At 37.1% G+C, this 24,758-nt stretch overlaps 1 protein-coding gene across 1 annotated transcript in view; it reads left to right on the top strand.

Moving 5' to 3' along the window:
- LOC138166731 (sodium-coupled monocarboxylate transporter 1-like) overlaps window positions 1-24,548 on the top strand; it is a 47,350-nt gene extending 22,802 nt beyond the window's left edge. Inside the window, exons 6-15 of the mRNA XM_069095228.1 lie at window positions 1,811-1,951; window positions 4,657-4,786; window positions 8,701-8,789; window positions 9,795-9,907; window positions 10,976-11,043; window positions 11,450-11,536; window positions 13,260-13,474; window positions 13,875-13,978; window positions 14,497-14,576; window positions 16,655-24,548. Of these exons, the coding sequence (XP_068951329.1) occupies window positions 1,811-1,951; window positions 4,657-4,786; window positions 8,701-8,789; window positions 9,795-9,907; window positions 10,976-11,043; window positions 11,450-11,536; window positions 13,260-13,474; window positions 13,875-13,978; window positions 14,497-14,576; window positions 16,655-16,768 (1,141 nt within the window). The 3' untranslated portion in view covers window positions 16,769-24,548. The remainder of the gene's footprint in view (window positions 1-1,810; window positions 1,952-4,656; window positions 4,787-8,700; window positions 8,790-9,794; window positions 9,908-10,975; window positions 11,044-11,449; window positions 11,537-13,259; window positions 13,475-13,874; window positions 13,979-14,496; window positions 14,577-16,654) is intronic.
- The last annotated feature ends 210 nt before the right edge of the window (window positions 24,549-24,758 follow it).

The following is a 24,758-nucleotide window of genomic DNA, read 5'->3' as shown; positions in this document are numbered from 1 at the left end:
GTAGATGAGTTAATTAACATTTGCTAAACTCCTACTTTACAAGTGAATGTAAATACTAAATTGTAACTTTCTCTCCAGGCCAGAATCCTGGAGGTCTTCCCCTCCCAGTTTGATTTTTTTTCTTTGTATATTAAAGGAACCATCCCTTGAGTAACTACTTAAAGAGGCCTATTCACCGAATGGGCGTTACCTTACTCTAAGTGAGAACCTGAAACTTGGCCTAAAAGGGCCAGGATCTCCCATTGCATCCTGTGTTATCTTGTCTTCCTGATGAATATCTGGTCCCTGGACCCTGTGGCTCCGGAAGATGAGGCTGGTGACCTTGCACTGCCCTCCCTCACTCAAATCAAAGTCAACTGCAAGTCCTGTCATCAAGTTTCTAATGTCATGATCCTCTTCAAGAACGAAGGACCAGCACACAACACACACTAACACATACACATAACTCCTACTGCACATTTTTAGACAGGGAAACGAAAGGTGGTGAGTTCTTAGAACTATTGGAAGACCTTTGAGGGTTTTTGTTTTGTTTTGTTTTTTTTGTATTCCTAAAGGGATTAGGGAAAGGGGAGTGTGGAAGTGGTCATTCAATATGTTGTGTTATACAGTAAAAGAAAGAAACATAATTAATAGCAAATATAGTAGAAAATGGAGTCAGTTATGTTCCCCAAAAAATCTGCTTGCAACTCCATTTTTTTCTTTGATTTCTCCCCTTGAGTACTACAAAGGTCTCCACCCAAAAACTAGTATTTCAATTCTTTCTGAATTCTTTCTAAGCTGGTCTCCACTCATTTGCTTCAGGGTTTGAGGGGAAGGCAAGGATCTTAACAAGATGAGAGGTATTCTTTGTTCAAAGTTTCCATCCCTAATCCATTTCCTTAAGGAAGGCCTTTTGTCTTTGACTAATTGGTCACCTTTCTGACAAGAGAAGGGGAACTTTGAAGGGTTTTTAGAGCAGAGAAATATTATTTCTGAATATTTTCAGTTGAACTACCAAGTTAAAAAAATGTTTCTTTGATACCACACTGCACTGTCTTTTAAAAAGCCAAATAGCAAATATATGAATGATCAGAATCACAATATGCTTGATTTGGAGGGAACTTTAGAGATTATTTAGTTACCCACATGTCAAACATTGGTGGCATAACATTTCCTAGTATGGCCTGACAGATAAAAATGTAATTGGGAAATATTTAACAAGATACATTTTTTAAATTTACATATATTTAAAAGGAATAAATAGCAAGTCGTACATAACAAATTTCCTGTTTCATGTGCAATTATTATTCTTTTTATTATACTGCTATGGAAATGCTTCTTTTATTCCATAAATTAAAAACAAAATTAAAAAAACATTAAAAAGAGGGATTAACGAAACCATGTATATTATATATATATATTTAATTTGTAAGCTTTTTTCCTGCCAATTTTAAATAGATTTTATTCTCCAGGACAAGAATTGCATTTCCACTTGTTTACAGTACTGATAAAGGGCAATACAACATTATATTTTAAAACTAAGTCAATTAGCATTCTGAAAGGATCCTCCAGTACAAATTAATGGCACCACATTTATATGGGAATTTGACACCATTGGTTTAGTCTACACAATCTTTTTGTGGAGGAAAAAACTGAGGAACATTGACATTCATGAGTATCTACATAAAAATGAGGCAGTCTTCCTCCCCTTAAGTCTTGAATGTCAAAGAAATAACTTTTTACTCCATCAGCCTCAAATGTGAAATATTTCAACAGCATTGTTTTTTGTGTGTGACAGGTTGACGTTCTTTCTCCCCTCTTTTCTGTTTAGTTTCAACCCAAACCCTTTGCAAAGACATACCTTTTGGACAATCATCATTGGCGGGACCTTCACGTGGGCCACCATTTATAGTATTAACCAATCCCAAGTCCAGCGGTATATTTCCTGCAAAAACAGATTCCATGCAAAAATGTAAGAAAAAATTCCAGTATCTATCTATCTATCTATCTATCTATCTATCTATCTATCTATCTATCTATCTATCTATCTATCCTTTTTAAGTATCCTTTAGTCTTTATAAAAGATGATGATAATTATTATAAAGACTATGACAAGAGGCAGCTTGGCTTAGGGCAGTGGTTACACACACACACACACACACACACACACACACTGTTGTTCTGAGAATCCACTTCAACAAAAACAAAACAAATGTTGTGAACCTTTGGATTAACTTAATATTCTACCCATCACATTCTTTTAGATTTATTAAGTATTTATAATAATTATACTGATAAATTTTGCACCCAAATTAAAATTTATGATTATAAAATATGTATTTATATAAACATATATTTATATATGGATAATCTATAAATAAATAAATATATATTTTATATAACTATATAAAATATATATTTATACCATAAAATAAAATTTTATTCTACCTCTAAATATGAACACTGTAATTATTACATGAATACCAAAATTTTTGTGAACATGATCATGATGAATCACTGTAAAAATAAATCTATACTATCTCAAACATATGCAGGCTTGTTGTCACAGAAGAAAAATATATTTGTAAAATAATTGAGCAACTTCTTACTGCTTAAGGTACCATTAAGTAATTTTTAGGGTAGCTAGATGGTGCAGTGGATAGGCTGCCAGGCCCAGGCCTGGCAGGAAGTCAGGAAGCCTTTTCTTGACTTGAAATTTGGCCTTAGACATTTACTAGCTATGTGACCCTGGTCAAGTCACTTAACCCTGTCTGCCTCAGTTTCCTCATCTGTAAAATGAACTAGAGAAGGAAATGGCAAACCACTCTAGTATCTCTGCCAAGAAAACCCCAAAATGGGGTTATAAAGATTGGAACATGACTAAAACAACTGAACAACAAAAATAATTTTTAGATCAAACCCTTTGGACCTTAGTGTGAATTAATATACAACACTACCCCACAATTTTATCAATTGATTTTGAAATGTTTATAAAACTTAATTGGTCTAAACTGAGTCAGGCTTATAGTGAGAAGAGGGGATTCTTTACATGGGGTGATTGAAGAAATAGCGCACTAAGACAAAAAATATGTTCTTTGCTGGCCTGCTCCAGTGCCTAAAGTTCCCATTGTTAGAAATATATTCTTCAGGTTTGAGGAAGTATTTCATGAGTTCTTCATTCAAATAATGTGTTGACAGGAGGGGCAACAGATTAAAGCACTGTTATCCATGAACAATTTAGTATTAATGAGTTTGTGAGGTAGTCTTGCTTAGTGGTTAGACAGCTGACCTAGGAGTCAGCACCTGCTTCCAGTCCCTTCCCTGATACACACTAGCTGTGTGGTCATCCATTAATGCCTTGGATCAAGGACTATAAATTGCAGAATTAGTGCCTATCAACTTTGGATTAGAGGGGAACATCCTCAATAGAAAATCCCTACACTAATAACATCTTAGGTCTGGACCCCCCAAATTATAAAAGTATAACTGGCCAGTTGTCTAACAAGGCCATGAGGAAATGGCCTGAGAAAGGAAAGGTCTAGAGTGGGGGTCTAATTATACTATTATATACTCATTATATACACACTACACTCATTATACTAATCACTAAACCCAATGCATTCATCTTTGTAACCCAAGTCCTATGGAGAGAGGTATGGCTGTAATTTCTAGCCACCCAGTCCTTCATTTTGGGTGGTAGGAAGCTCCTAGAAGGACTTTCCTACTAGAATCCCATACATCCTACAGACTGCCCCTACACTTCAGCATACATCCCCATATTCACTAGGATATCAGTGGCATTATTTTGTTTCTTGCCTACTCAATGAGTCAGTTAACATCACAAAAGTATCAGATATACTCCCTATCTATACTGCCATCTTTCCCCTACCCCAGTCAATGAAATCTTTGATTTTATTTCAATTAGCATGGATTTATTTTCTCTCCCACCTAGCTCTCCCCTTCCCCTTTAGAAAAAAAAAAACAAAATAAAAAAAGCTGCAATCCTTCTAACAGCTTTGCATAAATAAGCAAGAGAAATTTCCATGCTGGCCAAAAATGTAGGTTTCATTCTATGCCCTGAGTTCATTACCTTTCTGTCAGGAGGTGGCTAGCACTCTCCATCACTGGTAAGAGTGGTTAGTGTCAGGGGCGGCTAGGTCGCACAGTGAATAGAGCACCAGCCCTGGAGTTAGGAAGACCTGGGTTCAGACACTTAACACAAAAACCAGCCTCAGACACTTAACACAAAAACTAGCCATGTGACCTTGGGCAAGTCACTTAACCCCAATTGCCATCCAGAAAGCAAAAAAAGGGGAAAAAAGAGTGTTTAGTGTCTTTTCCAAGGTCACACAGACAGTAATAATCATGAGAATAACAATAAAAGCTAGCATTTATATAACATTTTAAGGTTTGCAAAGTGTTTTACAACTATCTCATTTGGTCTTCATAGCAACCCTGGGAGGTAGGTGCTATTATCATTCTCATTTTACAGATGAGGAAATTGAGGCAGAAAGAGTTTAAATGATTTGTCCAGGGTTAAGTATCTGAGCTTGAATTTGAATTTAAGTTTTCAGGGCTTAGGGCTCCATCCTCTGTGCTATCTAGCTGTGATTTCAATTTCTAAAATCCTTTGAATATAAATGATCATTTTATTCATTATTTGTTCATTCCATTTAGGTCTCTTTACGTAAATCTTGTAGGACTCTGGGCAATTCTCACCTGTGCAGTATTATGTGGGCTCTCCCTTTATTCAAGGTACCATGACTGTGACCCTTGGACGGCAAAGAAGGTGTCAGCCCTGGACCAGGTTCAGTACTATGTAGTTTTCTTATGACTTGTCTTAGATGAACTAACCAAGAGGATTATAAAATGATCTCTTCATTATATTTTATTTTATTTTTACAAATTAACAAAACTTAACAAATACCAAAATAAAACGAGCATTTCTGTATGTGTAGTAGAACAGAAAAATAGAATTGTGATGAACCTGTTAATCTTTCTTGTGTTCAGCCTACTTTTCTCAGTCTGCTTTGAGAACTGCATGTTGAACTCATAAGTGAAGGGTATGCTAGAAATCCAGTCATGAACTCCTAGAAAATTGTTAGCAAATTTATACTGTAGACATTGTAGCTGAATGAAGAATTCTAGACCCCAAATTAAGAGCTAGAAATGAAGGAAAAGAGGAAAAATTGAAGAGCATGTGATAATAAGTAGAAATATATCTGTTTGAATCACAGCTAAAATAGAATTCAGGAATGAATTTTAAAGGTCAGATTGAGTGAGCATAAAAACTGGTGAAAGGATTCTCACTTCTATTTAGTTGGTCATGGACATCTTTTGAAAAGAAGTGGTCCTAGAACCATGCATCAGAAACAGTTATCATTTAAAGAAATTACAAAGTTGGGGCGGCTAGGTGGCGCAGTGAGTAAAGCGCTGGCCCAGAGTCAGGAGGACCCGAGTTTGGTTCCACCTCAGACACTTAACACAAAAAAAACTAGCCGCGTAACCTTGGGCTAGTTACTTAACCCCAATTGCCCTCCAAAAGGCAAAAAAAAAAAAAATCACAAAGTCCCAGGAGAGTATTTGTGGCTTTTTGTGAGTACTAATTCCTGAACACAGTCTGTGTTCTGAGTAGTTTCATAATGATAATGAAGCAGGTTCATCCCAGTAATGTTTGCTGAATTCTAATTTTGAGAATACTAGTGAATAAAATACTACCAGTTCAATCATGTGTTACTACACATTGTCATAAAATACTTTTTAGAAAATTTCATTTGTGACATCTTTGAAAATTCTTTGGCAATTAACTTTTCCAATGGAAAAGGATATCTGTTTTAATTAATGAACCTTTAGCAAAATATCTCCTGTTTTAGAGCTATAGGATTCTGTAAAAATTGGAAAACTTTCATATTGTTTGATACTAATAGAGTTTATTTCAAGGAAACAGGTCAGTGTGTGTGTATATGCATATACACATACATACATGTATTATACGCATAAACACATACATATATACACACACATATTTTCAACCAACCTGATTCCTTGAGATAAACTCTACCAATGTCAAATAATAGAAAAGATTTCATGTAAATATATGTATATGTGTTTGTACACACACACACACACACACACACACATACTCACACACTCACACATTTATTTTTTAATTAGTTGTCTACCTGACAGTGATATCTCATTGATTCAACTTTTGTGGATGCAGATCTTTTTCATTAAGAAATTAAAATTCATATAATGCTTTAAAGTTTACAAAGGACTTTCCTTACGGCAATGTTATGATGCTGGTAGTATTATATACATTATTATATATAATATATTATACACATATACACAATATAATATTTTATATTATTATATTATACTGTAACATATTATAATTAGTACTGTTATAATATTATAAAATAATATTTTATAATGTTATATAATATCATTAGTGTGTTATTATATAATATTGGTATTATAATATATTATACCAATAATTATGTTATGGTATATATGGCATACTATATGTAATATATATTATATCCATTTTAGAAATGAGGAAACTGAAGCTCACATAGAGTAATTGACTTGGCTGTGGTCCTATAGCTAGTAGGTGCCAGAATTTGAACCAAGGTCTCCTGACTCCAGTTCTTGGGGTGGGGTGATCTAACCACTATATTACATGGTAATGATAAAACTACTATTGTAGAAATTATTTTTAAGAAAAGTTATTTAGTATCTCAGAATTTTGATCAAATTATGACATTAAATATGTTCCAATTTTCAGTGTAACCGTTGCTTAGAATTGTGTTTTTCAGAAGTGTCATCTTCTTTCAATGTCAATATATAATTTGCAAACCTGAGAGACAGTCATTTCCCCAAGAGTCTAGTACAAACTGACTTAAAGGTGTATTCCTTCATACTTGATTAAGAATTATCTCAAATGAGATGAATGAGTGGGTCAAAACTTCCTAAGGAGGTATCTCTGGTCCTTTATGTCACTATTGCAGAAACAATGCTTTGAATGTTGGTCACAAGTCAGAGAATCCTAATAGCAATAACAAGGATTTTCTGAAAGGTGAGGGAAGGCTGCATAATCTTTTTATTCCCTAATCCATCTTTTCAAAGGACAATGTATTCCACTGTTAGGGGAATTCTACAACTGCCTAGTCTTCTCTCCACCTTTATGAGAAAGATTCAGATGACCAAAAAGGAAGCTGATCTTTGGGACTTTTGTTTGAGAAAGCAAGTACCAGGATTTCTCTTGTGCTTCATGATCACTCAGACCGATTGTTTAAAACATTAATTCAGACACAGGCATTCTGAAAAGAACAGGGAAGGGTTAGCAAGGTCTGTGTTACTGAACTTGTGAAACAATCACCCAGCCCCAGACCTTGTTATACTGCATACCCAAGACTTCAGGCAGTTTACAGCATAGTCTGACACATAAGATTTGTCCAGGAACACATTCAACACATAGGGAAAACTAGGGGAAAACTAATTCCCCTAAATTGCTGTGCTGTGAAAAGATACCAGCTTGTTCTCTTCTTCCTCTGGCCAAGAAATCAGCTTAGCAGCCACAGTTTAAGGACCAGTTTTGGAACATTAGTCCAGAGGCTGTATATCCCTGTTTTTATCTGTTACTTGTAAATAACTACACAGCAAGATAGAGACCAATAACCTATTAAAGTTATTGACAGTGTTTGTCTCCCATAAGCTCAAATGCTCTGCCTATCTTTAATATGATAATACTCATCCAATGCTATACATCTACAAGTACATCTTTAGAATAGTTAGCTTGTAGTTCATGGACATGTTGGGGGCCTGTAAATAGATTTCAGTGGTGTCCACGAATCTGGATGAAAAAAAATCTTTTTTTAAATTTAAATTTAATTTTTACTATATTTAATACTTTTAAAATTTTAATTATTAAGATGTATTTTGTTCATTTATTTTCCTTTTATTTTTTAAAATTTATTTTCCTTCCTTAACCTCTAACTAAAATTTAGCATTTTCTTCAATTGTCAAATTTTTTTTTAAAGCAATTGGTGTTAAGTAACTTACTCAAGATTACATGGCCTAGTTATTTCTGGATGTGGTGCTAAGTATCTGAGCCCGGATTCCATCCCCAGGTCATCCCGACACTGGGGCGGGTGCCCTTACTCGCTGTGCTACCTGGCCGCCCCAGTCAAATTTTTTTTAAAAGACAAAGCACTTTATTCTAAGAAGGGGTCCATAGTTGTCATCAGATTGCTATAGAGGCCCATGATGCACATATAAAAGTATGTAATATAATTTAGAAATATTTACTTTTTTTTTTTTTTGCTTTTTGGAGGGCAGTTGGGGTTAAGTAACTTGTCCAAGGTCACACGACTAGGTTGCATGTGTGTGTGTGTGTGTGTGTGTGTGTGTGTGTGTGTGTGTGTGTGTGTATGTGTGTGTTAAGTATCTGAGGCTGGATCCAAACTCAGGTTCTTCTGACTCTGGGGCCGGCACTCTACTCACTGCGCCACCTAGCCGCCCCCGAAATATTTACTTTTAAAAAGGTAAAAAAAAAAAGTTTTGGCATTAAACAGTTAACTGAAGCATGCATTTGGGTGAAATAGCTCATTCTCTGAAAATGATGGATAAATGAAAAATTGATCTCTCCGTCAGTGATTAGAATGGTATATGGCTGGTGATAAGGAGAGCACATTAGTAAACCTTGCACTTTTTCAGCTCATGCCCTATCTGGTGCTGGACATTTTACAAGATTACCCAGGACTTCCAGGACTCTTTGTGGCATGTGCTTACAGTGGAACATTAAGGTACTGACTTTATGTAATGAATGAAGTGTGATTTCAGAGTGGTTTATAAGGACTTTTATATTTCATGAGCTAAGGCTGAATTCCAGTTCTTGTACTAAGTATGCAATTTACATATGCATTCTATGAAACTATTGTGATTTCATCAATGGGTATACAAATTGAAGTTGAGAACCTTAGTAGATTGCTCTAGACCAAAAGAAAAATCACCTTGAAGATACTTGTGTCATTGCCCTCTTCAGATTTGACTGATTTTCAGACAATGGTCCATTGTTGAGCCCACACTAGAAGCTTTTCCAATCTTCTAGGAACTATCAGAACTATCCCTAGAGAGATTGGCATCACCTCCATGTCACAATGTGGCATCTAAGTATAACTTTTATTCAATATATTAACAATATCATAGCTGTGATTATTTCATACTTTTTTACCTGAGCCTCAATTGCCTCCTTTATTAAAAGAGGAGTTTGGAATAAGGGGTCTTCTAGTTTAAAATCAGATTCTATGACCTTACAGAAAGCATGTGGGTAACATTAACAGAGTTACAGGAGAATATAAACCCCTTGAAGGCAGGCATGGGCTTTCATTTTTATTTTTGCATCCCAGCATCTAGAACAGGGCTTGGCATATGGCAAGCACCTCATGATTGTATTGTCAATTGAACTGAGTTTAACTAAGTGTGGAAAAGTATGGAATCAGATAGTGTGGAAACTCACTGACTCTGGAGTCAGAGGTCTTGGGTTCAAATCCTTCTGAAGCTTGCTAGCTGCATGACTTTAGGCAAGTCACTTAACTTCCTTGAATTTCAGTGTCCTCATTTGTAAAGTTTTGCATACTTAGTTGCTTTCTGGGGTTCCTTCTAGCCCTAGAACTAGGATCCTATGAATTCACTCAAATATTGATGGTCCTTGCCAATTTTTTTTCTAATTTCTTCTCTCCAGTTATTAAATATTTATTAAAGCATAGCAAAGTAAATAAAAAATAAAAGATTTTCCTTTGTCTCCCCAGCACAGTGTCCTCCAGCATCAATGCTTTAGCTGCAGTAACAATAGAAGACCTCATTAAACCTCACTTCCGATCACTCTCAGAAAAGACTCTGTCTTGGCTTTCAAAAGGAACAAGTGAGTGTCCATTGAATATTTTCACTTTGTCAAATGACATCAAAGGGATGGATGTTTATAAAATTATCACCAGGGATCTGGCTAAGTTTAGGCTGGACAAACATCTTTGTGTTAACGTGACATCCTAGATTTAAGATTGAAAGCATAATTCATATTAGATCTAGATTCAGAAGGGATCTTAGACCATCAGAGTCTTAGCATCATGGAATCTTAGAACTGGAAGAAACCTCATTTGCCATTCCAGTCCTACCTGTTAATAATTATCACTCCCTCTATATCACAGTCATCAAGTAGTCATTCAATCTTTGCTTGAAGACATCCAATGCTGGCAGTGGGAAATGGGGGAAGAGGATGGTAATCACTACCTCCTTAGGTAGCCTTTTGACTTTTTGGTGAATTCTAATTATGATAATGGGCAGCTAGGTAGCGCCATAGTACAGAGAGCACCATGTCTGAAGTCAGACAGGTCATCTTCCTGGGTTCTAATCTGGATGCAGACACTTTTAAGCTGTGTGACCCTAAGCAAGTCACTTAAGCCCGTTTGCTTTAGTTTCCTCATCTGTAAAATGAGCTGGAGAAGGAAATGGAAAACCTCTCCAATATCTTTGCCAAAAAAACCAAAATCAAATGAGGTCACAAAGAGCTGGACATGACTGACACAAATGAACAATAATAGCAGTTCAGAATAGAAATACTCTATTACTGGTAAACTGGGATAGATATATTAGTTTTCCTATGAACAGAAATGTTTGTGGAGGATTAGACTTATAATACAATAGTTGTTAGGATTATGATCCCCACAGTTAATTCCAGGGATTCTTTTCTTAATGTAATCTAGTGTTTCAGCTAATCCTAAACACAACACTAGGGTAATATTTATCAACTTTGCATATTACTTTTCTGGCAGAAAACCACATCCCATTTTTACCTTTTACCTTCTTTGATCAGTGTGGCTATTCTTCACTCTAGTCTGTTATTTGCCTGTATAAAAGCCATGATGAATACATTCCATTGAGAATGTTAACTGTTAGCATCGATCTGAACTTGACTTTCCATCTGCTTCTCTAGGTGTGCTGTATGGAGCTCTATGCATTGGGATGGCAGCTGTGGCATCGCTAATGGGAGCCTTGTTACAGGTAAGAGTTGAATTATGGTGGCTCTGGAAAGTAATTAATGGTGAGAAGTCACTAATGAGTTTGCTTTCCACCTAAATGATGCTTCAGATTCCCCAGCTTTTGCTCACTATGACCATTGGAAGGCATTTTCACAGCTACTTCTGATCATTGAAGTGCAGGTGGTGAAAAGAGATTGAACCTTGGAATGCCTCCATGAGATACAACTCCTGTTGGCCATTACTACCAAGCATCTCTGTGATAAACAAAAAGTGCCTCTTTGTCCAGCCAACCTCTTTTCTATTTTGGGAAAGCCAGAATGTATTGTTGGCTCCTCTATTCCATTGTTTCCTGTCCAAATGGAAAAGCTAACTTTTTCTCAGGAATGTACCTTTCATGACTGATTTGTGATATTTTATTTTCTCATTAGGCAGCACTCAGTATCTTTGGCATGATTGGTGGACCACTTTTGGGCTTGTTTTCTCTGGGGATCTTGGTCCCCTTTGCCAACTCAATTGTAAGTATAAAGTATGACTATGAAGACAATATCCTTCGCCAAAGTGAATGAATGAATGAAAAAGTATTTATTAAGCTCTTACTGTGTGCCAAGTACAATGCTAAGCACTGAGGATAGAAATATAGAGGGTCCCTGACCTCAAGGTGATTACACCCTAACAGTTTATATCAGTTAATGGTGCCAGGGAGAGGAGTTTTGGTGTGGGGAGTCACTAGGATAGTGGGTTGATGTAGCAGTCAGTCCACTGACTTGCTTTTTCTAGAAGTACTGTGGATTCTGTGCCCAAAACACAACAGGCAGGGAAGGTGGTGGATGAGACACTAGGAGGCAAGCAGATGGCAAGACAGCCTAGGGGGACAGTAGGATAGTATGTGGAAATATAGAATCATATAAATCTAGAGGCAGAAGGGACCTCCGAGACCATCTAGTCCAATCCCCCTATTTTTCAGATAAGGAAACTGAGGCCCAGAGAGTTTAAGTGACTTACCCCAGGTTACACGTATCAGGAGCAGGATTTGAACCCAGGTCCTCTGACTCCAAAGCCAGCTTTGTTTACTCTACACCAGGCTACCTCCTTAAGATGAAGCACTGTCTGTCTTCTGGTGCCAGCTCATAGATGTCATTGTTTTCAGTAGGGTCCAACTGTTTGTGACCCCATTTGGGGTTTTCTTGGCAAAGATTATGGAGTGGTTTGCCATCTGCACCTTGAGCTCATTTTACAGATAAGGAAACTGAGGCAAACAGGGTTAAGTGACTTGTCCAGAGTCCTACAACTATTAAGTATCTGAGGCCAGATTTGAACTCAGGAAGATGTCTTCCTAAATCTAAGTGCTCTATCCATTGAGCCACCTAGCTGCCCCCATGAGGAGACTAAGTAAGTGGTAATGAGAGGGGAGAAGAGGTGAAGATGTGAGACCTTCCAGAAATTAACAAGGCTTAGTGACTGAATGAATATAGGAATGGGCAGGAAAGATCACAGGTTCATACATCTGGATGGGTAAAGGACCTTAGAGAAGCTCTGACCCAGTTTCCTCATTTAACAGATGAGGAAACTGAGGCTGATCTAGCTTAAGTGACTTTCCCAAACTCAGGATGCAGAATAAGACACATATTTGTTGTACTCAGCCAATGTGGGAATTTGTTTTCTTAACTATGTATATTTGTTACAAAGGTTTTGTTTTTCTTTTCTTTTTAGTTTGGGTCAGGGGAGATGGAAGGGAGAAAAATTAGATTTCTAATTGAAAAAAATAATTTTAATACTTTTTTTAAGCCACAAAAAAGTGACTTTTCCAAGATTATACACATAGTAACAGTCAGGATTTAAGTCACTCTGAATCCTAATCCTAATCTTTCCACTTTTCCATCAATCCCTATATAATAAATTTAACATTTCAGGTGCAATGAATAAAGCATCACCAGCCCTGGAGTCAGGAGGACCCAAGTTCAAATCTGGCCTCAGACACATGACACACTTGCTAGTCGTGTGACTTTGGGCAAGTCACTTAACCCCAATTGCCCTCCAAAAAAAAATAAATTAAGATCTCTAACTATATGCTATGTGTACCAGAGTGCGTGGCACATAGTAGGAGTTTAATAGATTATTTATGGCTTTATATGTGCCAGAAACTCTGACATGTGAAAAGTTGCTTCATTATTCCATCCATTTCTTTTTCCTTTCAAAGAAAATTATTGCTTTCCTCTTAAAAGCACTTCTGTTTTACAGGGGGCATTTGTAGGACTCATTACTGGATTTGTCATTTCCCTTTGGGTTGGAATTGGAGCTCAGCTTTATCCCCCTCTTCCAGAGAGGACTTTGCCCTTGAGCCTTGTTACTGATGGTTGTAACATAACCAACTTAGACTCCCAGGGCAACTGGACAATGACCACTACAGAAATGCCATTCTCTACTAGTGCTTTTCAAATTCACAACGTTGAAAGGTAATTGAAATAAATTTTACAATATCATGTTGTTTTTTTAAATTAAGTAAACAAGTAGAAGACATAACTCCTAAGACTGACATCCATCTGCCTTTGGGATCACTGATGTATGTGTGTTTTGGGTTGGTCATACCTTATACCTCCATGGATCTTTGAACTCACCAATGTGTGAACCCCCTTCGAAAATACAGATCCCAAACACAATCCATGCCTGCTCACATCCTATTGGACTTTCGCCCATGTCTTCCCATAAGGGGGGGGGGGGGATGTAGCACAATGGTGCTCTTCTCCTTCTTTTAACGTTTTGTGGATACCAATAGAACATACTGACTGCCCATTGTTTTTGATATGAGACTCATAGATTAATCTTATAATGTAGCTTTCCCCCTTTTCTTTCTAGAACTCCCTTAATGGATAACTGGTATTCCTTGTCATATCTGTACTTCAGCACCATTGGAACCTTGGTCACTCTACTTGTGGGAATAATTGTTAGCCTCCTAACAGGTACCTGTTTCTATATCGCAATCATTTTGAAATAACCTTTGCAGGCAACGTACAGTCACTTGTATCAGTGAGTCTATATTACAGTTCTCATAGTAGAATACATGAATTGTTTCTTCCAATTTATAAATGGGAATCTTGAATGATTTATTTTAGCAATAAGCATTTTTCTAAGCTCTCACTAGTAGGAGACACTGCACTTAGGTACTAGGGATAGAGAGACAAAAATACATTTTTCTTATGTTTCACCACCAATCCACTTTCTTAGGCCTCAGTTTCCCTTTCTTCTTGGACATTTGCCTAAGAAAATAGGTTTAAGACTAAAAGAAAGGAGGAAGAGGATTTTAGTAGAGGACATTGTTTCTTGGAGAGTTTGATTAAGGCCTGATAAAATGATTTTTCTTCTGGTAAATGTGGAAAGGATTTTAGACTGGAGAAAATTTTATTTCTGAATGTTCTCAGCTTACTTAAAAATGGAGGTTTGAATATGCTTCTATAACTGGCTGGTTTTTTTTTTTCAGGAGGAAGAAAACAGAGCACAGATGACAGATTCCTACTAACAAAAGCAGACTTTTTATCCAACTTTGACTTTTTAAAGAGGGTATGGTTTTTTTTTCTTAAGATCATTCCTATCATTTTATAACAAGAAAGGATTACTTTCTTCTCCTTCTCTCCTCCCCTTCCTAAACATAGCGGAGAAAAGAGATAATAATCCTCTATTGATACCTCCACCAAAGTCTCACTACAATGGGAACGGAAGTGACCCTGGGAGGTCAAAGCCTCTGCCAGTAGAAGGGAGCTCTGTCAAGTTCTTTCAAGTATTCGTTAGTGCCCAGGGACCCCTCTAGTTAATTTTATAAATGTTTAGTACCAAAAGTTTGGCCATCAGGTAATGATTCCTTCCCCCTCCCCCCCCAGTCATGGTAACTTATGAAATCATACGCTAAAAGTTGGGGGAGAAGCATTGTGTCATGATGGAGAGAGAACTGGCCATGAGCCCAGAAGATCTGGATTCAAATTCTGTCTCTGATGCTACTGGCTGTGTGATTTGGGGGTAAGAAGCTTAGTCTTTCAGTACCCCAGGAATTCTCCAAGACTCCAGATTACAGAGTAGTTATAGGTATACAATGGGAGGAGTTCCCCCATACCAATGAAATCATGAAATCACAAATGCAGATTCTCTCTCTCTTTCTGTCTTTCTCTGACTCTGTCTCTCTTTCTTTCTGCTTTTCTGCCTATCTCTTCCTGTATACAGGATGTCTCAAAAGTCTAAGTGTAGTTTAAACCTCATTAAAGTTAACTAAAACCACACTATGACTTTTGAGATACCTGATAGATTTGTGTATGTTTGTGTCTGTCATATAAGGTAATATAACACAATATAATATAACATATATATTTATACATATCTATATATCTATAATTTATAGATATGTGTATACCTATCTCTATCTGTGTGTATAAAATGTGCATGTGGATTTAAATAATTGGTTTTTGCAATGTTAATGTTCTTGTATGAATTGTTCTTCTGGTGATGCTCACTTCACCCTGCACCAGTCCATACAAGTCTTCCTGGGTTTCTCTGAAATATCTCTTCCTTCATTTCTCAGAGTACAATAGTGTTCTGTTACATTCACATACCATATTTTGTTGAGCCATTCCCCAATTGACAGGTATCCTCCTTAATTTCCAATTTTGACATCACAAAGAGACACTATAAATATTTCTGTACATAAATGACCTTTTCCTCCAAAAGTCATTTTTATCAGTGAATATTCTCTCCACTTATAAACCTTTCTCCAAAATAAGTATATCATAATATACAAATATGAATATGCAAACATGCACATATGTGTATATATATGCACATACTTATGTACACACTTCTACATATATATGTTTGAGGAGGGGTTATATGTGGAGGAACTATCCACTGATAAAAATCTTTTTTGAACTTGTGAAGTTTAATGATATGTGTTTGTTCTGTATTACTCCCTCATTAAAATAGGAAGTCACTATAAAAATAAAAATTAGAACTTATGTAGCACTCTAAGATTTTCAAAGTACTTTACAAATATGATCTCATTTTATTTATTTTTGTAATTTATTTATCTCATTTTGTTTATTTTGAAAACAACTACCCAGAGAGGGGTATATATTATTATTCTCATTTTATAGATGAAGAAACTGAGGCAGAAAGTTAAATTCTTGCCCAGGGTCACACAGCTAGTAAGTGTCTGAGGCTAGATTTGAACTCACATCTTCCCAAGTCCAGGTCCAGCACTTAATCCACTGTGTTATCTAAATAATTAAAAAAACTTTTTTAAGCATCAATAATTTGCAGTTGTGTACTTGACCCATCCTACCCTCCTCATTCCTTCATTAAAATCCAGTTCTCTTGCTTCCTGATGGCAGGGAGTCAATGCTGGGGCCCAGAAGGCTCTGCTGGTGGAACCCAAGCCCTGGCAAGCTCTTCCCTAGAAGGAAAGGCTTTGAGCTGGGCAACTGAAAGGTTCATCACCAAATGGTTGGCCTCTAGGGGGAAATGTTTGTCAGCTACAGCAACTCTCCATTTAGTAAGACAGATGGGTGTGATTCCTACTAGTGGAGGAGAACCTTGGCTGCTGAAGCTACCAATCCTCAAAGTATTGATGTAACCACTTAACTTTTCTTTTTTAGGAGAAATTAATTTTAAACCACCAACCTTATGCAACGGAAGATGGCGGCACTTTTAACCCTGCCTTCAGTCACATTGAAATGTACTTCACAGAAGGCCAAGGAAAGACCCATTGACCACATTTCTGAGGCAGCTCTTAGACTGGTTGAACTTAAATGAATTGCTGCTTTTTATATTTTTTTTCTAAGATGATTGCATTGAATTTAGATTTTGCTTTAGAATACCTATGTATTTTTGTACACTTTGCTGGCTGGTCATTGACCCTCTTAGCACTTCAGATAATGCTCTAAGACTATAAGGGGCAGAGAAAGTGGTAACTGGTATGGGGAGAGGGAGTTTCCTAACTTGGGAGTTCCTCATGCCAATAAAATAACATGACTTGTCCCCATTACTATTCCCATATGCTTTCTGTTGACCTTCCTTTATTTTTCTGACCCACTTGGACTTCTAACTTGTCTGCATGTCTGGGTTCTAATCATGTCTCTTCCTAGTATTGATTCTTTTGGCCCTGGTTCTTCCTGTTGGATGGAAGACTCTTTGCTTTCCTTGGTCCTGGTGCTGAAAACTCCTCCTCCCCATAATCTACCATGAAAAATAAACCAACAAAACCATATTCAGTATGTTCTATTCTGGATTTGGCATCCCGAGAGAATGTCTGTAATCCAAAGTGGATTGCCTAGAAATGAGATCATTCTATCACATCTATAATCCAAAGTGGATCACCTCGAGATGAGATCATTCCATCACATCTGTAATTCAAAGTGGATCACCTAGAAATCAGATCATACCATTAAATCCACAGCAAAGTATTTGAAAGCCTAATTTAAAATCACCAAACTCAAGACCGGTATTTTAATGATTAGTAAATATTTTTTTATTTTCTTGCCTAATTATTCAGTTTAATAATTTAATTACTGTGTAAAAACATTAAAATTTCTCTTGAATGATGTCCTTCAGCTCCTTAGATACAAAAAGCTCAGAGTTGATTTGTTACTTATTTTATCTTCTTTCCAATCTAATTATGTGGTATCAAAATTTCATTATAAATTTCTTCTCTCCTCCCTCTCTACTCCCCCTTCACCTCCATAACTATGACTTTTCATTTGAGAAATGGGGAGGTGACCAAGTTTTTTTTTTTCAATTATTGTAGCTTAATATTTGAAAGACAGTTTGACTTTGCCACAGTGGTTTCAAACACACATAGTCACCTAGTGACTTAGAAAACCACAAATTAATATTATCATCTGTGTTGTATTGTTTTATTTTTAGTTAAATAATTCCAAATTATTATATTTTTTGGAGGGAGGAACCTAGGGCAATTGGGGTTAAGTGACTTGCCCAAGGTCACATGGCTAGTTTTTTGTGTTAAGTGTCTGAGGTAGGATTTGAACTCAGGTCCTCCTGACTCCAGGGCTGGTACTCTATTCACTGTGCCACCTAGCCACCCCCCCCCAATTACATTTTTAATCTGGTTGGCAGAACTGGGCAGTTTTTTCCTTAGCTGCCACCATGAGTGGGTTATGTCTGGCTTAGTGGATAGAGAACTAGCCTAGGAGTAAAGGAGCCTTGGGTTCAAGCCTTGCCTTTCTGACATATCCTGACTTTGTGAGCCAAGGGCAAGTAGCTCTCAGTGTATTAGGCAATCCAACTTGTATTGGTAAAGGGAATTATTTCAATGGGAGTTCTCATACCAATGAAATTTCAAGAGCAGTAAAAAAACAAAAATAAGTAATATTTAGATGTCTTTTTAAAAGTTTTAAACTAAGAATACAACTTCCCAGTTGCTTCTTCTTGTCCCCGATGTTTGAATAATAGTATATTGTAATGCTAAGTTGAAATTTTTTTTTAAAAAGAGAAAGGATTATTTTCAACAAAAAGTATGAATATTCATATATTCATTCAATAAACATTTATCAAATGCCTACTATGAACCTGGCACTGTTCTAGGTGCTAGGGTTTCAAAGAAAAGAAACAAAGTAGCCTCTGCTTTCAAGAAGTTATATTCTACTGGGATTCAGAATGTAAACATATATACCTATGTAACATCTAACTAAACTATATAATATGTGTATGCTTCAGGTATTTATGGAATTTTAGTACTGATGCTTTAAAAAGGCATCTTGGGCTGTTGGGCAAAGTGCTAGTTTTCAAATCAGAAGTCATGGGTTTAGATTCTGGTTCTGCTAGTTTCTAACTGTGTGACCCTGGAAAAGTCACTTACTTAGAGCTCCTACCTTCCTCATTTGTGGGGAAAATGATAGAACACTACTTTCTTCACAGGTCTGTAGTGAGGAGAATGCTTTCTTTGAAAAACCTTAGAGTGCTGGAGAAATGTGAGCTACTATTATAATTTTATGAATGAGCAGGATGTTGACATTTTTATATCTAGTTTGATCGAAATCATCTTGATATTTATTTCACAATTCTGTATGTCAAATGAATAGTCGCATCAGGTATGTAAATATAGTTCTGTCTTGCAAATGGAAATCAACCATTTTACTATTGACCCCCTTATTTGAACAGAGGGTTCAAGTGAATGTGAGATATGGAAAGCTAAGGCCATAATTCTTTTTTTGTTAAATTTTATGTTTATTTTTAGTTTACATCATTCATTTCCAAAAGAATTTGTTACAAATTTTCTCCACATTGTCCACCCACCACCCCAAAACAGCGATCCCACTGAATACCCCCTCCCCCAATCTGCTCTCACCTATATCCTCCCCCATCCCCTCTTCAACTTTTCCAGTGGATCTCTATGCCCCTTTTCCTGTATATCTAATTTCCCAGTTGCATGTAAAATAATAATATTAGTAATATATATGATGTTTTTAAACATTTGATTTTAAAACTTTGAATTCCAGGTTCTTTCCCTTCCTCTGTCGTCACTCACCCTTACTAGGAAAATAAGTAATTCAATATAGGTTGTACATGTGTAGCTATGAAAAACATTTCCATAGCAGATATATTGTGAAAGACTGACCATATTTCCCTCCATCCTATCCTACCCCCCACTTATTCTATTCTTTACTTTGATCCTGTCCCTTTTCAAAAGTATGTGCTTCCAACTTCCCTCCCCCCTAACCTGACCTCCCTTCTATCATCCCTCCTCTCATCCCCTTTGCACCTCTTTCCTGTAGAGTGAGATACCCTATTTAGTGTGTATGTCATTCCCTCCCTAAGCCAAATTCAATGAGTATAAGGTTGACCCATTCCCTTATGCCTTCCTATTCTTCCTTGCCTCTTCTATATGAGATAGTTTGCCCCATTCTGTCTCTCCCCATCTCTTCTCATTATATTCCTCTCTCGCCTCTCAGTTTCACCTTTTAAGTATCATCCCTTCCTATTAAATTAGTCCTGTGCCCTCTGTCTATTTATACCTGTACACATATATACACACACTCACATATGTATTCATATGCCCATATATCCTCCTATATAGACATATATGTATGTATATATACATATATATACATTTATATTCCCTTCAACTATTCTCACACTGAGAAAAGTTTCATCAGTTATAATTATCATTTTTCCATGTAAGAATGTAAAGAGTTCAACTTTGATAAGTTCTTTATGAATTCTTTTCCCTGTTTACCTTCTCATGCTTCTCTTAATTCTTGTATCTGAATGTCAAATTTTCTATTCAACTCTGGTTTTTTCATCATGAATGCTTGAAAGTCCTCTATTCCTTTGAATGACAATATTTTCCCCTGAAACATGATACTCAGTTTTTCTGGGTAGATGATTCTTGGTTTTAATCCCAGCTCCTTTGCCCTCCAGAGTATCATATTCCAAGCCCTTTGATCCCTCAGTGTTGAAGCTGCCAGATCCTGTGTTATCCTGATTGTGTTTCTACAATATTCAAGTTGTTTCTTTCTGGCTGCTTGTAATATTTTCTCCTTTATTGGAGAACTCTGGAACCTGGCTATAATATTCCTAGGAGTTTACTTTTTGGGATCTTTTTCATGAGGTGATTGGTGGATTCTTTCAACCTCTGTTTTGCCCTCTGCTTCTAAAACATCAGGGCAAATTTCCTTGAGAATTTCTTGAAGGATGATTTCTAGATTCTTTTTTTGATCATGGCTTTCAAGTAGTCTAATAATTTTTAACTTATCTCTCCTGCATCTATTTTCCAGGTCTGTGGTTTTTCCATTGAGATATTTCACATTGCCTTCTATTTTTTCATTTGTTTGGATCTGTTTAATAGTAACTTGATTTTTCCTTTCTGATCGGCTGAGGTGCCCATGAGAAGGGCTCTAAGCAGCCATGGTGCCCAGCCGAAATGGCATGATTCTGAAGCCCCATTTCCACAAAGACTGGCAGAGACAAGTTGCCAAATGGTTTAACCAGCCAGACAGGAAGATCAGAAGGTGAAAGACTCATCAAGCAAAAGCCCACTAAATTGCTCCTCGCCCTGCATCTGGTCCCATCTGGCCCATCGTGAGGTGCCCTACTGTCCAATACCACACCAAAGTCCGTGCTGGTAGAGGATTCAGTTTGGAAGAACTTCAGGTTGCTGGTATCCATAAAAAAGTGGCACAGACCATTGGTATCTCTGTGGACCCTCATCACCAAAATAAGTCTACAGAGTATCTCCAGGCAAATGTGCAGCAAGTGAAAGAATATCATTCCAAACTGATTCTCTTCCCAAGGAAACCATCTGCACCCAAGAAGGGAGATAGCAAATTTGGCTTTTTAAGGCATTCCTCTCCTCATTGGCTTTTTGAGCCTCTTGCCATTTGAGTTAATCTATTTTTTAAGGTATTATTTTCTTCAGTCAGGTTGTTGACTCTCATTTCATAATTTTCTTGCATCATTCTCATTTCTCTTCCCAATTTTTCCTCCACTTCTCATATTTGGTTTTCAAAATCCTTCTTAAGCTCCTCTATGGCCTGTAACCAGCTCATATTTTTCTTGGAAACTTTTGGTACAGGAGTTCTGACTTTGCTGTTTTCCTCTTGTTCCATGCTTTGATCCTTTTTGTCCCCAAAATAGGAGTGTAAAGTCAGATTGCTGAGCTTTCTTTGCTTCCTTATGTTGCCACTCAATTACTTGACTTTTGAGCTTTTTGCCACAATAGAACTCTGCTACCAGAAATGGGAGCTTTGTCTCAAATTGCTGGGTTTTTCTCAGCTGTTGACTATTAATTGACTGCCATCTCTGAAGCAAACTGGTCACACACCCTAGGACCTCCACCCTAGAGAGTGATCCAGATCCAAGCAGGTTAAAGCAAGAGTGATTACCTCTCAAAATGGTTTCTTGGTCCCCCTACAGTCTGAAGGCCAGGAGCTTTGAAGCAGCTACATGGTGGCGGCTGCATGGCTGAGGAGCCTCAGCCACTTCTCGCCCCAGGGTCAAAGGCTGGACTGTATTCCCAAACTACCAGATCCCTCGAAGTCTACACTGACCTCTCACTTTGTCTTTGGCATCTATGGGTTGATAGTTCTAGAAACTGCCACAGCTGCTGGTGATCCGAAGTCCCTCTAGCCAGTGGCTGGTTGTGGCTAAAACCTCTGGCTCATGCTTGGCTGGGGCTGGGCTTGGCTCCCAGAGCTCTGCCCTGGCTCCTATCTGCCAGTCTGCTGGGCTGGTGGTTAGCTTCTCTCTGTCATTTTGTGGGTTCTATAGTTCCAAAGTTTGTTCAGAGTAATTTTTTACATGTATTGGAGGAGGCAGAAGCAGGAGACCCATGGAAATCCTGTTTCTACTCCACCATCCTGGCTTTGCCCCTAAGGCCATAATTAATTTATTTTTATTTATTTTTTATTAATTTGTTTACTTTTAGTTTACAAGATTCAATTCCACTATTCCTTGAGTTTCACATTTTGTCCCCCTCCCTCCCCTTCCCCCCATGGTGGCATACAGTCAAGTATAGGATCTGTAAATACATTCACATTATACATTAGTCAGGTTATAAAGACGGATTGTATCAGATGGAATGAAAAATGGAAAAGAGGACATAAAACCAAACAAGAAAAGGAAAAAGATCAGGTATTTTGCTTCCATGTGGATATAAACTCAATTCTTTCTGGTTCTTTCTCTGGATGTATACATTTTTCTCCATCATGAGTCTTTTGAGATTGACTTATATCACTGCATTTCTGAGAAGAGCCCAGTCTATCAAAGTTGGTCATTACACATACGTTGTGTCTGTAATTATGTACAAATTTCTCCTGATTCTACTCTTTTCACTCAGCATCAGTTCGTATAAGCCTCTCCAGGTAAATATGAAGTTCATCTGCTCCTCGTTTCTTATAGCACAATAGTATTCCATAACATGCATATACCACAACTTGTTCAGCCATTCCCCAATTGATGGGCACCCCCTTAATTTCCAATTCTTTACCACCACAAAAAGAGCTGCTATAAACATTTTTGTACATATGGGTCTTCCTCCCACTTCTATGATGTCTGTGGGATATAATCCTAGGAGTGGTATTGCTGGGTCAAAGGATATGAAATTATTTATAGCCCTTTGGGCATAATTCCAGATTGCTCTCCAGAAAAGCTGGATCAGTTCACAACTCCACCAGCAATGCATTAGTGTTCCAATTTGCCCACATCCTCTCTAGCATTTGTCATTTTCTTGTTTTGTCATCTTAGCCAATCTGACTGGTGAGATGGGGTGCCTCAGAGTTGTTTTGATTTGCATTTCTCTACTCAATAGTGATTTAGAGCATTTCTTCATGTGCTTATAGATATCTTTAATTTCTTTCTCTGAAAATTCCTAAGGACATAATTCTTAACTGACACATTTTTAGTCAAGGAAAACATTCCATTACCCATATTAGGAGGATCAATGGATTATGTTATACTCTTGGAAATGGACTTGAGATAAAGGCAGACACTAAGAAGCTGAATGATGAGTGTGATATAATCCTGATGAATTCTCTTTCCTTTTTAATTTTGGTATATTTTGGGCAAAGCTGAAGTAATGGCCATAATCTATGCTATCCATTGTGATCCATAGGCTAATGTCATTTATCTAAATGTTAAGACTGTCTTTCACTCATCCTGAAAACCCAAAAGGCTTTATTTAGCTGAGGGCAACCTAAGCCTGATTTAAATGCTTAAATAGTGATCCTAGTAATTCAAGGTTTGCAAAGCATTTAACATAAGTTAACTCATTTGATTCTCAATTCTTTTGAATTCTCCAGCATCCCTGAGGTGGATGCTAATAGAGACACAAGTGATCAGTCCAGAGTCATACAGCAAATGAGTAACTGAGGCAGGATTTGAACTTGGGTCTTCCTGGTTCCAAGTCCCACATAAATATTTATGCTACTCGCTGCAGTGAAGAAACCATGGGAGAAGTCCAAGTGGGCTTTGGATAGTGGATAGAGTACTGGAGTTGGAGTCAGGAAGACTTGGGTTTGAATTCCACTTGTAACATTTAGCTTCTAAGAACCTTGGTTTCCTCATCTGAAAACTGGGCATGTAGTCAAAGAGGTGCTCAGAAGAGTGTAAGGAAGGGGAAGGGAAGAACCTTTAGTAATATATGTAGTAGGTTGTGCATATTCTCCTAGACACACCTATGCCTCAGTATCTCCCTTACAGGTGTATAAGATGATGTGTGTAAACCACTTTGTATAAGTACTATATATAAATGTCAGCTACATTCTGTATGACCTTGGCAATATCACTTAACTGCTAATGCAAATCATGCTTTATATTTGTTTACCTTTCAAGATTAATGTGAGCCACATTTGTTATATGATGACCCAGGACATTTCTACTGCTTAAGAACTGTTATTATCATGGTATTCTATTATAGGCACCAGCATTTGCTTCTTAAAGTTATTAACTGTGTGCCTTTAGTGTTAGATTCTATCCTATCATCTGTTGTGAAAAAACGTGTGGGTCCTTTGTGTTATAATAAAAATTATTGCATTATTTCTGCTCATTCATCTTTCTTGATTAAACTTTCTGGAGATGCTCTATAAGTGTGTATTTTGGGGAGGAGTGGGATGGATAAACATCAACTGAATTTCATTTATTTCACACTCTTTTCAGAAGAATGCCTTACCTTCTATATTAAGAAACTTCCAAATAGTTTAAGTATTTTTGTTCAGGCTTATAAAGAAAGAAGCCCCTGTTATTTTT

Source organism: Petaurus breviceps, unplaced genomic scaffold (genome assembly GCF_028583685.1).
Source record: "Petaurus breviceps papuanus isolate PSGF00001 unplaced genomic scaffold, PetGlider_PUasm1.0 225, whole genome shotgun sequence".
Lineage (NCBI taxonomy): Eukaryota > Metazoa > Chordata > Mammalia > Diprotodontia > Petauridae > Petaurus > Petaurus breviceps.
This window is presented reverse-complemented; position numbering and strand designations above follow the sequence as displayed.